Source organism: Nannospalax galili, unplaced genomic scaffold (genome assembly GCF_000622305.1).
Source record: "Nannospalax galili isolate Female #2095 unplaced genomic scaffold, S.galili_v1.0 scaffold1382, whole genome shotgun sequence".
Lineage (NCBI taxonomy): Eukaryota > Metazoa > Chordata > Mammalia > Rodentia > Spalacidae > Nannospalax > Nannospalax galili.
In genome coordinates, this window is record NW_008348397.1 from 454,813 (window position 1) to 469,219 (window position 14,407).

At 49.8% G+C, this 14,407-nt stretch overlaps 1 protein-coding gene across 1 annotated transcript; it reads right to left on the reverse strand.

Moving 5' to 3' along the window:
- Positions 1-205: 205 nt before the first annotated feature.
- Epop (elongin BC and polycomb repressive complex 2 associated protein) lies at positions 206-3,232 on the reverse strand. Its single transcript, XM_008845266.3, has one exon. The coding sequence runs from the start codon at positions 2,762-2,764 to the stop codon at positions 1,661-1,663; it is 1,104 nt and encodes a 367-aa protein (XP_008843488.1). The 5' UTR covers positions 2,765-3,232; the 3' UTR covers positions 206-1,660.
- Between the last annotated feature and the right edge of the window lie 11,175 nt (positions 3,233-14,407).

Here is a 14,407-nt window from a genome sequence, read left to right on the forward strand (position 1 = left end):
CAAACCCCGAGTCCACTTTTCCCAATCTCTCCCAGTAATCATCCCCTCTTCTTCCCTTTCCCTCCCCAGGTCACAGCTGGAGGGGGGAAGGGAGGTCAGAGGGTTCACAAAGGCCAGATGTTGGAGAAAAAGAGCTGAATCCCCCACCCACCCCATTCCTACCCCACCCCACCCCAAGAAAAATGAAACAGCTTTGAAAACACACTTGAGTTTTTAAGAGTTTTTCTTAAGAATCTGCTCTATGCAAACAATAACAACATTTTACAAAGCATTTTCACAGAAAAGGAGACAAGTCCTTCCCCAGTGTCACATGTAGGAATGTGATCCTCCCTCACCCCAATTTGGGAGGGGCATAGGGGCACTACTCACTTGTGCAGGGCAGGCAGACAGGCCACTGGGTGCCTGGACCACTGGCAGATCTGAAAGCACAGCTGCCCTGTAAACCTCACCCAACCTTAGACCAGGTCTCCCTGTGTGGAGAAGACTTTTCATTCCTCAAACTCAAGGAGTGCTGGCTGGGGCGTGGTCCAGGCCTATCTCCTTTCTGCCTGCAAAACAGAACCTCTGACCCCAAACCTAATCCCCAGGCCCTGCCCCCCTTCGGATCCATCAGATCCCTGACAACTCCCAAAATGCCTGAGGCTAGAGAAAACTGAAGGTAGCCCAGCCCAGGTTCCCTTCAAACCCCAGGAGGCCCTTGAGGCCAAGAACCCTTTCATTTACCCCTCTGTGGCATGTTGTCCCCAGGATTCAAGGGGGCTGAGTGTGGGTGTCCAAAGCCTCAGGCAGCTCCACCCACTCCTATCCATAAATCGGTGGGGAGGACTTGTTTGGTCTGATTTTTATTTCTTCCACCTTCCATGACTTTGCGAGAGTCTCTAGTCCCTTTTCCAGGTTAAGTCAGCCTTGGAGATGGTATAATAAGAGTCTCTCAGCCCTCTCTGAGTAAGAGGACAACACTGGAGTGGGAGACATTCTCTTTCACTCATCAAACCTTATGGCTAAGGAAGACTTCAAAAGTGGACAAAAGAGAAAATTTGATGGCTGAGACTGAAGCTCTAATCAATGAGGGGAACCACCTGAACTTGGGGGTGGAAGGACTAGGGAAAGAAAAGGGCTTGGTTTGCCCTCCCATTATGGCTCCAGGGTTGCCAGAAGGCCCAAGGGAGTAAAGGGTTCAAAGGTTTGGGCAGTGGGGGTGGGGGATGCCCCCAGGAAGCTGCCAATCACCTTCCTAACACACCACAGCCCCCATAGCCCCAAGCTGGCCCTCAGACACAGTTTGTCCATCACCAAGGTCCCTCTGTCCCTTTTTTTGGTCTTTGAGCCTTGCTTCCCCAGGGTGAAGGGCCTGCCCAGGAGAGCTGTGATGGAGGAACTGGAATCCAGGTCAAGCAGCCTTCTTTCTGCAGTTAAACTTGTTCCCCAGGGACGCCAGCCTTGCGTGCTTCTGCAAAGTTGAATTCGTGGGAACATCACCTCGACCTCTCAGGTGCCTAAAGATCACTGTCAGTTGAAGTCCTTAAGATCACTGTCATTTAAGGCCCACAGTCCACAAAAACGCAAAGGAAGAGAACAAATGCGAGAAACGAGGCTCTCTTCTGGAGCCCGCAGTTTGCCCGTGGCCCCAACTTTCCCCCTTGGCAGAAGAGGTCCCAGCTCATAGTTCTTCCAAGTTGACCCACCAAGATTTGAGGCCCGGGGGCTCAGGGACAGCGGGCCCCCCCATCTGCCACCTCCACAGCGGGTGGGCTGGCGGCGGCTTAGCGTCTCCCTGGAGGCGTAGAGAGGATGCTGGCCCTAGGTCTCCGTCCTCCTCCACCACCAGGGCCGGGGGACAGGGGAAGCATTCGAGGAGGCTGAAGGTGCCGGTGGTCGGGAGCGTCGGGGTAGGGCGGCGGGGCTGAACGCTGCGCGGGGGCGGTGCGGGTCGTCGGCGTTTCTTGCCGGCTCCCCGGGTTTTGGCTGGCAGCCGCTCGAGGCCCCGGCGCAAACTCGGAGTGTCCAGGGCGAAGCCCTTCGCGTAACACCAAAGTTTCGAGCGGCGTATCAGGCGATTGAAATGTTCCTGGCGGAGATCGCCGGGCGCGGCCGGAGCTGCGGCAGCCGTCGAGGGGCTGCTAACTGCTGCCGCCTCAGGGGCGGCGGGCGGGAGGTTTCCATTGGCTGCGGCCGCCGAGCCCGGCGGAGGCTGCTCGGAAACTGCGGGATCCGGGGAGAGGCCCACAGGTGGCGGCGGAGGCCGGGAACTGGACTGTAGAGGCCGACTGCAAGCTGCATCAGGCTGGGACTGGAGACCCGGGTCTGGCCTGGGCGGAGATGAGGCGGAGTTGGTCCAAAATTCCCGAGGACGCCGGGGCGCGGGGCAGCGGCCCGGAGGTGCGCAGGAGCCGGCGCCGAAATGCGGGAAGCTGCCTCCGCCCTCTTCCTCCTCTCCGCCGCCCGGGCACACCGCGACGTTTGCATCTTCGCGGGCCAGGGAGCTCGGGTCGCTGGGCCGGCCGGCCTGTCCCCCGAGGTGCCTCAGGCCATCCGCGGCCCAGCCGCCGGTGCACGGGGAGGCCCGGGAGCCCAGCTGCACGCCGGACCCCAGGCCCAGGGCGGACGCCCGGGGTTTGGCTAGGGCGCAGAAGGCGAGCGCACGCAGGCACAGCGGGGAGAACTCCTGGGTCCCCCGACGCGGCTTCCGGGGCGTGGGCGAGCAGGGCGACCCCCGCGGGGACGCGGGCACCGCCAGGCGCGGAGGGGGACACAGAGTCTCCATGGAGCAGCCTGGGGGGGCGCCCACTGAGGGGGCCCTGGTCCCAACGGCGGGATGCCCCGGCTGCCCGAAGAGCCCACGGGCCAGGGGAACATCGCCCCCCGTCGACGGGGAGGTCTGTGCTCACGGGCGCCCGGGGCCCGCCGCCCGAGGCCGCCGCGGCGTTCCGGCCCCCTCGGCGATCTGGTCCAGAGGCCCTCCCAGCGGCCGGACTCCTGGGTCCCCGCGAGTCCCCGGCGCGATCGGTAGCGCTTCCTGCCGCCGCGTTCCGGGCGCAGCGCCGGGCGTGAGCCCCTCTCCAGTCACCCGAAACGCCCAGGCGGGGACAAACAAAGCGGCCGGCGGCAGCGGGAGGCGGGAAGGACCCCGGCCCGGCACCCGGTGCCCGGGCCCAGGCGGCGGGGAGGGCGCCTTCCGCCCTCTCGGCTTCTTTCTTCCCCGCTGGCTCCCGGAGACCGCGTTATAGAGAACTGCCCCCTCGCTGCCCCAATACCAGCGCCGCCGCTCCGAGCCCGCCGCTGATTGGGCGCCTCGGCCAGTGACGTCGCCAAGGCCCCACCCCCCCGGCGGCACCGCCCCCGTCCCCATTCCGCACACAGACACACACACGTGGACCCGGCGCGGCGCGGCTGGGAGGGAAGGCAGGAGAGTGCGCGGGTGGGATCTCGAGGAGCCAGATGCGCAGTTTCACGTGGCCCGGCGGCGTCCTGGTGGCATTTTTAGTCGCCGCAGATCCAGCCATTCGTTGTGTCCTGCTCCCCCATCCAGCAGTCATAGTTTTTCCTTATTTGTAAAATGGGAAAGTTCGTATCTGCCCTCCTGGAGCTAATGGAGCTCTGTGAATCAACAGCCATGAATCTCAAAAACACTGTTGAGGGGGAAGGATGAAATGGGGCGTTGGTGGCTTACAAGCTTTGCGCTGCAAGAAATCATTCCTATAGAAGTGCTATAGTCTTATTTCTCTGCTCAGGGCCGGTAGCAGTGCACAGTGGGCTCAAAAAGTTTGTAGAATGAGTGGTTGAGGACCTGGTACGTGTGGGCAAGATGCATAAAGGAAAAAAAAAATAATCGGAGGAGGGGAGTTTTATTACACCCACGGAAGGCGATAAACAGGTTTTCTCGGTACTTGTTTCCTTTTCTCTGATGCAGTATCTAAATACCCCCACCTCTTAACGGATTCCAAAGAACTGGCTGTATCCAGAGCCCTCGAATCCCAGGATTCTTTCCTCTGAGTCCAAAGCTGCCAAAGTTGGTTAAGAGGCCAGAGGAGACAGACTCTCACACTCACTCAACCCCTAAGGAAAAGTGAATTCTCTAAATACTCTGATACTGCATACACCTCTTTCATAACCTCTTCTTTGGTTCCTTTGAAGCTTACTCTCTTGCATGAAAGTTTGTGAAGGAGCTTATTCCTTAGTGTCTGTCCCTCCTAGTAGTCCACAGTGAGCATCAGCACAAGAAGAATCTACCAGCCTGCAGGACTCTGTCTTGTTTGTTTTTGTTGTTTTGAGACTGGGTCTCCCATAGCCCAAGCTAGCTCCAGGCTGGCTTCGATCTCAGCTGCCTCTGCCTGGAGAGTGCTGGTGCATGTGCATGTGCCACACAGCAGAGCCCTTTCTTGATCATTGCTACATCCCTACTGCTCAGACTGATCCACAATACTTGTGAATATAAATGAATGAACGAAGGAATCCCTGGTCTGTCGTCGTCCCCCCTACCCCGCCACACATCCCTCTCCCTCCTTTCCTTCCTCCCTCCAACTTCTCATTATGTAGCCCTGGCTGGCCTGGAACTCACTATGTAGACCAGGCTGGCCTCAGTCTCACAGAGGTCCACCTGCCTCTGCCTCCTGAATGCTGGGATCAAAGGCGTGTGCCACCACAACCTGGCTTAGAATATTTCTCTTAATTAAAATTAAGAACCCGACATGGCCTCAAGCCTTAAATCCCAGCACTTGGGAGGCAGAAGCAGGCGGATCTCTGTGAGTTCAAGGCCAGCCTGCTCTACATAGTGAGTTCTTCCAGGCCAGCTGGGGCTACAGGGAGACCATGTCTCAAAAAGACAGAAAAAAAAAAAAAGAAATTTATTGGAATTGTGGAATCTATTGGTTTAGGAGACATGCACACCTTTAATCCCATTGTTTCCCTAAATGTCATCAAATAACATCTGGGAGAAAAAGAGTAAGATGGGTCATCCCTCCCCAAACATACACACTGCCCATCACAGAAGGCCAAGGTAAAGCCCCAAAATGAGGCCTGGGGAAGGACCTTGGTTCGATGATCTGATTCTCAACACACTCAGCCCAGGTGTCCTCTATAGAAGAAAGTTGCACTCCAGGGAAGGTGTCATGAGGAGGGCAGGTCCCTGGGGTCCTGTCAGGTCACTTGTCTGAGCTGTATCTAGCCTCCAGGGTTCTTGATATGCTGCCCCCCCCTCCCCCCGCCCCACACATACACTCATACTCCAGAGGAAAGTACTGGAAGGAGGATGATCTGCACTGGAGAGGGGAGTTGGCAGCCTTAGCAGATTTCTTTGGCTTGGTGGGAGAGGCATCTGACTCCCCCTCTTCTCTAGCTTCTGTGGCTGAGATGGCTGGGAGCTGGGCCACTGCAGGAGCCTGGCCCCCGCTGAGAGGCTCCTTGCTCCTTTCTCTCCTTTTCTCTGGAGTCACTCACATTTGCAGCCCTGCACCCAGCACATGGTGGATTACTGTGTGAATAAATGAGTGAATATTACATAACAATGCAGATCAAGGGCCTTTTCTTTCTCCCACTGCAAAAGCTGCCAGCTCCCCAAATCTGTGTTTAGAGCTCCAAGGAGGGGCCAGCCCTGTCCTGGACGAGAAATTTCCTTCACTTCCACTTTCCCTTCTCTTCCTTTAATAGGCCAGCCCAGAGTACACCCAGAAGACATGGAGGCCACTTCAAACAGTGGGAGTCATGGGAGTATCTGCCAGCTGAAATGGCCTGGGATTAAGGAGTCATCTTTTTCAGAGGGCTTGATTGGAGGCACCTGTTCAATCCATAGCAGAGTTACCTAGACACTCTTGTCTCAGTGTCCCTCTCACTGAAAAGGAAAGACCGTGGGATTTTTCACAACATTGTCAGCAAGGTTGAAACGAGTGCGGGTCACCATCATCCACATGGCTGGGACCAGCTGCTGCAATTCTCATTCTGAACAGTAGAGGACACTTGTTCACCTCCTCAGCCTACCAGACAGGGGGCAGTGGCCTTCCCCACAGAGAAAAGGCTGAGTCCTGGGTCCCATGTGACATCTCCACAGAAAGGAACAGAAGGGAGAGGAAGGATGCTGGACGCTGGGGGCTGACCCAGAAGGCAGTTCTCCTTCCTCACTCATCTTGTTCTTACTGTGTCCAAGATTTCTTTTTTTTTTCTTTATTGAATTTTTGTGAATTTCATACAATATAGTTTGACCAGATTTAAATCCCCTCCCCTATCTGCACCCCTCCTTACTATCCCTGCCCATGAGCCTATAGGGTCAAATTTTGTGTCCCTAAATGTCCTTTAGTGTGGATCCATCCACACTGTGGAGCCTGGTTAACCTACCAAGAGTTCTACCCTGAAAAGAGATCTTCTCTTTCTCAGAAGCCATTGGTTTCCAATAGTTCCTCAGGTTGGATTTCTTTCTCCCTTGTAAATTAAATTTTTAATTGAACTTTTGCAAATTTCATAGATTATATTTTGATCATATTTAGATCCCTTCCTATATCTACACACCCCCTTTGTAAGCTTCCACCAAATTTTGTACACACACACACACGCCTATAAAGTCAGGTTTATGTCCCCAAATGCCATTCAGTTTCGGTTTATCCACTGGTCAGCCTACTAAGAGTCTCACCCTTAAACAAGACTGAATCTCTCCTTCCCAGCAGTCGTCAGTTGTCAGGTAGTGCTGGGATTTCTTACCCACTTCCCCATGTCTATGTTGGCATTGTGTGTAGCTTGAGCTTACATGGTGCTTGTGCATGCTATCACCATTGCTGTGAGTTCGTATGACTAATTCTCCAGTGGTGTGGAAAACTCTGTTTCTTTGTGGTCACCCACTACCTCTGGCTTTTATAATCTTTCTGCCACCTCTTCCACAAAGATCCCTGAGCCTTGGAAGGCAGACGTTTAATATAGCTGCCCAAATCAGAGATAAACACTCTGCAGTCTCTTATTTTCTACATGGTAGTGGCCAGCTACAGATTTCTGTGTTAATCACCATCTTCTGCAGAAGGAAGCTTCTCTGCTGAGAGTTGAGTGATGCATTAATCTATGGGTAGAATGATAAATTATTAGGAATTGCTTTAATATTATATCTATTTAGCAGAATAATAGCATTAGGGTCTCCCCAATGGCCTGTGGCCTGTCTAGATATATGTTTCTAGGTCTGATATCAATGTCAGATATGTGCTCTATCTAATAAAGTAGACCTTAAATTCAATTAGACAGTGATTGGTTACTTCCATAAATTCATACCACTATTGCACCAGAGATCAAATCCTGTCAGGCCAGATGTCCAAAGATTTTGAAGCAAGGGGCCCTCCTGGCTAGGATACTATAAGTTCCCTTGCCATCCAGCCCCACAGAACCTCCTAGCATTTTGTGCTTACCAGTCTGTAAGAACTCTACTATTTATTCCCTGTAGCGATCTTCTGAGATATAAATTTTGTTTCGCTCTGTTTTGTGAAGCCATCTCCATATGTATGCAAGGCTAGCTATGAACTCCAGATTCTTCTGGCCACAGCCTCCAAAGTAGGTAGGATCACAGGTGTATGCCACCATCTACACCCACGCTATTGTGGTGTGTGTGTGTGTGTGTACAGTTACATGTAAATGTGTGTGCACATGTGTTGAAGCCAAAGGTCAACCCCCAGTGTTGGTCTTCAGGAGCTGACCACCTTGTTTTTTGAGACAGGGTCTTTCACTGGGACCTGGGGCTCCTGGATTATGCTAAAGTGGCTGATCACCAAGTCCCAGGGATCCACCTGTCTCTACCTTCCCTGCACTAGGATTACAAGCCCAAGCCATCACACCTGACTTTTAATTTTTTTTATCATTAGTGAGTGTGTACGTGTTTGTGTTTGTGTATAGGCACACGTGCTACAGTTCGCATGCTGAGGTCAGAGGACAACTTTGTGGAGTCAGTTCTTTTTCTATCTTTATGTGGGTGCTGGGGATCAAACCCAGGTCCTCATGTTTGCATGGCAAGCACTTTAACAACTCAACCACCTCCCCAGACCCTGAATATGATTTTTCTAATATATGAAATCATGCTTAACTCAGTGTCTGATTAAATAATATAAATTTCTTAAAAATCATTTTTATGTGTATGCGTGTATTGCCTGCATGTAGGTAAATGCACCTACGTCATGCAATGCCCTCAGAGGTCAGAAGAGGCTGTCAGATCCCCTGGGTCTGGAGTTATGGACAGTTGTTAGCTGCCATGTAGGTGCTGGGATTTGAACCCAGGTCTTCTGTAAGAAAAACCCGTGCTCTTAACCACTGAGCCATCTCTCCAGCCCCCATGATTAAATAATTTTAAGTAAACTTACAGTTATATAACCACCATCATGATCCAATTCTAGGCTAGGGAGGTAGCTCAGTTAGTAGAGAGCTTCTTTAGCATGCAGGAGGCCCTGGGTTCAATCCCTAGCACCACATAAAACCAGGCATGGGACCAGTGAGATGGCTCAGCAGGTAAAGAATTTTCTGCCAGCCCTGACATCCAGAGTTCAATCTCCAGGCCCACATGATGAAAGGAGAGAAACAACTCCTGTACTCTGATGTTGTTCTCTGACCTCCATAGGAGCACGGAGACATGAAAAACAAACAAATAAATAAACACAAATTTTTAAGCTAAAAAAAAAAAAAAAAAAGAGTGGCCCACACCTGTAATCCCAGAATTCAGGAGATGGAGGCAGGGGAATCAGAAACTCAAGGTTCCTGGGTATGGTAGCACCCATCTTAATCCCAGCACCTGGGAGGAAGAAGTAGGCAGATCTCTATGAGTTCTAGGTCACCCGGTTCTACATAGTGAGTTCCAGACCAGTCAGAGCTATATAACAAGACCCTATCTTAAATAAACAAACAAACAAACAAACAAAGAAACAAACAAATAAATAAAGCTCAAGGTCATCCTCAGCTGCACAAAATGTTCAAGGCAAGCCTGGAATAGAAAAGACACTGTCTTAAAAACAAAAGGGCTAGAGAGATGGCTCAGCAGTTAAGAACACTTGCTGCCCTTATAGAGGGCCTGGGTTCGGTTCTCAACATTCACATGTCTGCTCACAAGTGTCTATAACTCCAATTCCAAGGGAATACCATGCCGTCTTCTGGCCTGTGTCAGCACCAGGCAGGCATGTGGTGTGCATACATACATGCAGGCAAAACACTCATAATATAAATAAATAAAAAATAAATAAATAAATTTTTTTGGTTTTGTTTTGTTTTTGGTCTTTTTGAGACAGGGTCTCCCTGTAGCCCTGGTTGGCCTGGATTCGCTATGGAGACCAGGCTGGCCTCGAACTCACAGAGATCTGCCTGCCTCTGCCTCCCGAGTGCTGGGATTAAAGGCATGCGCCACCATGCCCGGCTTAAAAATAAATAATTTTTAAAAATTACCAACCCCAGGGACTAATCACTTTCTGGCTATATAGAACTCCATTTTCTGAGCACTGAGAAATGGAATTGTGTGACATGTGATCTTTGTGCCTGACTTCTTTCCCCAAAACCATAGTGGGTTTTTTTTTGGGGGGGGGGAGTTATGCATATGAATGTTTTGCCTGCATGCATTTAACTGTATCCATGTGTGCAATACCAGCAGAGGTCAGAAGAGGGCATCAAATTCCCTGAAACTGGAGTTGTGGATCATGGGGAGCCTCCATGTGGGGTCCTGAACCAGAATCTTCCTCGATATCAGCCAGTTTTGTTTTTTTTTTTTTTTTTTTTTTTGGTCTTTTTGGGACAGGATCTCCCTGTAGCCCCAGCTGGCCTCTAACTCACTATGTAGACGAGGCTGGCGGCAAACTCAGAGATCTGCCTGCCTCTGCCTCCCAAGTGCTGGGATTAATGGGATTAAAGGTATACACCATGCTTGGCAGCAGCCAGTTCTTTAAACTACTGAGCCGCTGGGCATGGTGGCCCACGCCTGTAGTCCCAGTACTAGGGAGGCAGAGGCAGGCGGATCTCTGTGACTTCTAGGCCAGCTGGAGCTGCAGGGAGACCCTGTTTCAAAAAGGCCAAAAAAGGCCTTTCCAGCCATCTTTCCAGTCCAAAGAATACTACTTATGAGGTTTTTCTGCATTCTAGTGTTCTGGCACGGATTAGCAGTTTATTCCTTTTTACTCTTCAGTAGTATCCCAGTGTATAGATGGCTATACCATGTTTTCTACAATCAGATCTGAGTTGTTTTTACTTAAAAAAATATTTTATTAGTTTTTAATATTTTATTATTATTATTATTATTATTTTGACGTTTTTGAGACAGGGTCTCCCTGTAGCCCCAGCTGTCCCCAGCTGTGAAGCATGAGGTCCTGAATTTGGATCCCCAGTGCCCATGTGAAAAACTGAGCCTATAAGTTTAGTGCCATATGGCAGAGACAGGAGGATCCCTAGAGCTCTCTGGCCAGCTAATCCAGCCATTGAGTCAGTTCCAGATTCAGTGAGAGACCCTGTCTCAAAAAATATGGTGGCAATCAGTAGAGGAAGACACTGACATTGACCTCTGGCCTCCACACCCACTCACACAAATGTGCTCACACATTTGCATATACCACACACACACATACACATTTAATTCATATGGCTAAGAGTAGTGGCACATGCCTGTAATCCCAGCTCTTTGGGGTAGAAGCAGGAATTGGATCAGAAGTTCAAGGTTACCCTTGGCTACATAATGAGTTTGAAGCTAATGGTAGCTAAAGATATGCTATTTCAAAAAATAAATGCTGGGTGTGGTGGCTCATGATTGAAGCTCTCTGGAAGCAGAGCCAGGAGGATCACACCACAGATTTGAGGCCAGCCTGGTCAACATAGTGAGTTCTATGTAGCAAGACCCCCATTACACACACACACACACACACACACACACACACACACACACACACACAGAAATGGTAAAACAAATGAACAATAATAACAACAAAAATCCCCCCAAACTCTTCATGTACATATAGGTTTTATTTCTCTTAGGTGGCTAGTTTAGAGTGTAATTGTCACATGATTATATGGCACATTTATGTATAACTTCTTTTTCAGGTGCTGGGGACTGAGCCCAAGCCCTTGTGTTTATATGCTATGCAAGTCCTCACCATTGAGCAACATAACTACCCTTATGTAGGTAAGTGTACCCAAGTCATGCAATGCCTGAAGCAGACAGAAGAAGCTGTTGGATCCCCTGTAACTGGAGTTATGGACAGGACAGTTGATAGCTGCCATGTGGGTGCTAGAATTCAAACCTGGGTCTTCTGCAAGGACATTCAGTGTTCTTAACTGCTGAGCCATCTCTCCAGCCTCTTTTTTGAGAGAGGGACTCTCTCTAACCTCAGCTGTCCTGGAACTATGTAGACCAGGCTGGCCTTGAACTCACAGAAATTCACCTGCTTCTTCCTCCTAAGACCTGGGATTAAAGGAGTGTGCCACCATGCCTAGCCTTTATAAATCTTTTTTTTTGGTCTTTTTGAGACAGAGTCTTCCTGTAGCACCAGCTGTCCTAGAACTCACTATGTAGACCAGGTTGGCCTTGAACTCACAGAGATCCGCCTGCCTCTGCCTCCCAAGTGCTGGGATTAAAGGCACGTGCCACCATGCCCAGCCATAAATCTTTTTTTAAAGATCAAGGTCATCCTTGACTACATGAAGAGTTTGAAGCTAGCCTGAGATACCGGATACCTGAGTCTCCATAAATAACTACATAAATACATAAATTGTGGTTCTGGTCCCTTCACATTCCAGCTATCTGCCCTTGGGGCAAGTTACTTAACTTTAAACTTGCTACTTAAGCTTGAACTTTCTCATTTGTTAAACAGAAATCACATCTTCCCTACTACAATTTTAAAAACTGGGAGGAGGCGGTTGGCTGGAGAAATGGCTCAGTAGTTAAGACATTGGCTGCTCTTGCAGAGGACCTAGGTTCAGTTCCTAGCACCCACATGGTGGCTAACAATGGTCTATAACTCCAGTTCTAGGGGATCCACCTCCCTCTTCTGGCCTCCTAGGGCACTGCATGACATGGGTGCACTGACATACAATCAGACAAAACACCACATAAAATAAAGTAAAAACATTTATTGAAGCCGAAAAGATAGCCCAGTGATTAAGAGCACTGCAAGAGCACCAGGTTTGGTTGGTTTCTAGCACCCACATGGCAGCTCACAACAGTTCAGCTCCAGGGAACCTACACCCTCTTCTAGTCCCCATGGTCACTGCATATGTGGTGCACTTATATACATGCAAGCAAAACACTTACGTACATAAATTTTTTTTTTTTTTGAGACAGGATCTCCCTGTAGCCACAGCTGGCCTGGAACTCGCTACATAGACCAGGTTGGCCTCAATCTCATAGAGATCTGCCTGTCTCTGCCTCCTGAGTGCTGGGATTAAAGGGGTGCGCCACCATGCCCAGCAGTACATACCTTTTTTTTTTTGAGGCAGGGTCTCCCTGTAGCCCCAGCTGTCCTGGAACTCACTATGTAGGCCAGGCTGGCCTCCAACTCGAAGAGATCTGCCTGCCTCTGCCTGAGTGCTGGGATTAAAGGCATGCACCATGACAACTGGCGCCAAAAATACAAACTTTCAAATCTACATGAAAGTAAACAACTGCGTGTGGTGTCACATGCCTTTAATACAAGCCCTTGGGAGGCAGAGGCAGGTGGAGCTCTTTGAGATGGAGGCCAGCCTGGTCTACATAGTGAGTTCCAGGCCAGCTGGGACTAGGGAGACCCTGTCAAAAAATGAAAAAATTAAAAAAACCAAGCTACAAAATCCTTATAACTTTGGGCTGGAGAGATGGCTCAGAGGTTAAGAGCACTGGCTGTTCTTGCAGAAGATCTGAGTTTGAATCCAGAACTCACATGGCAGCTAACAAATCTCTGTAACTCCAGTTTCAGGGGATCTGATGCCCTCTGTAGACAATGCACGACATGGGTGCACTTACACACATACAGACATGACACCTATTCACATTAACAACAAAAAAAGCTGGGTGTGGTGGCCCTTGCTTGTAATCCTAGCACTTGGGAGCAGAGGTAGGATGATTTTGAGTTTAAGAGCATTCTAGGCTACACAGTGAGACTCTGCATTTGTGGAGAACTCTTGCCTAGTGTGTGCAAGGCCCTGGGTTCAAGCTCTAGCAGCACACAGAGAATGATTATAAAACATAAAGGAATTAACAGTCATCTTGCTTCTCAGCCTTCTGCTAAGATCAGGTGGAAAATTCACAGTCATCCTTTAATATCAAATAGTGTGAGCCAGTGTGGTGACATGCCTATAATCCCGGGCCACTAGGACAGGCAGTTATGTGGCCAGGAGTTTGAGGCCAGCCAGTGCTACATACCCTGTCTTAAAAACATAAACAAGCAGCAGCTGGGTGTGGTGGCACATGCCTTTAATTCCAACACTCTGGAGGCAGAGGCCAGCCTGGTTTACATCGTGAGCTCCAGCTGGTTGAGGCCACAGGGAGACCCTGTCTCAAAAAGATAAAAAAAAAAAAAACCCAAAAACAGCAACAAAAAAACCCATTTATTTAGTGTGTGCGTGCACATGAAACTAGAGGACTTTATGGAGTGAGATCTTTCCTTCTACCCTGTGGGTCCTGGGGTTCAAACTCAGATTGTCAGGCTTGGCCACAAGTGCCTTTACCCTTTGCCCCTTTGTGTCAACTCACTGACCTTTTGTTTTCTTTCTTTGAGGTAGGGTCTCATATAGCCCAGGCTGGCCTCCAACTACCTATACAATCAAGGATGACCTTGATCTCCTATCTCCATCACCAAAGCACTGGGATTGAGAGCATGGGCCACTATGTTTAGCAGAACATACTTACATTAGACAAATTGTCAATTGCTCTTCTGTAATTCAATCTTTTTTTTTTGTCTTCTCGAGACAGGGTCTCCTTGTAGCCCCAGCTGTCCTGGTACTCGAAATGTAGACCAGGCTGGCCTCGAACTCACAAAGATCTTTCTGCCTCTGCCTCCCAAGTGCTGGGATTAAAGGCGTGTACCACCACACCCGGTTCAATCTTTTTTTTTTAATATTTTATTTATGTGTATGCATGTATTGCCTGCATGTAGGTAAGTGCACCTGTGTCATACAGTGCCCATGGAGAATAGAAGAGACTGTTGGATCCTCGGGAACTGGAGTTATGACCAGTTGTTAGTTGCCATGTGGGTGCTGGGATTCGAACCCGGGTCTTCTGTAAGAACAGTGTTCTTAACTTCTGAGCCATCTCTCCAGCCCCATGTAATTCAATCTTAATTGGACAGCCTATGTTTTATGTGGCAACCTTTATACCAGTTCTGTTCCAGAATCTGAGTAAGCATGACAAGCCCGACCTCAGAGTGTCTCCATTCTCAGAGACTGGGGATCCAGGTCACACGAGTGAATTCAGCAAAAAAACCTCATCTGTTCAGCACCTGGCCCACAGAAG

Bases quoted from the DNA above. Each gene is read 5' to 3' on its own strand.
- Epop (XM_008845266.3), bottom strand. From the start codon at position 2,764: ATGGAGACTCTGTGTCCCCCTCCGCGCCTGGCGGTGCCCGCGTCCCCG.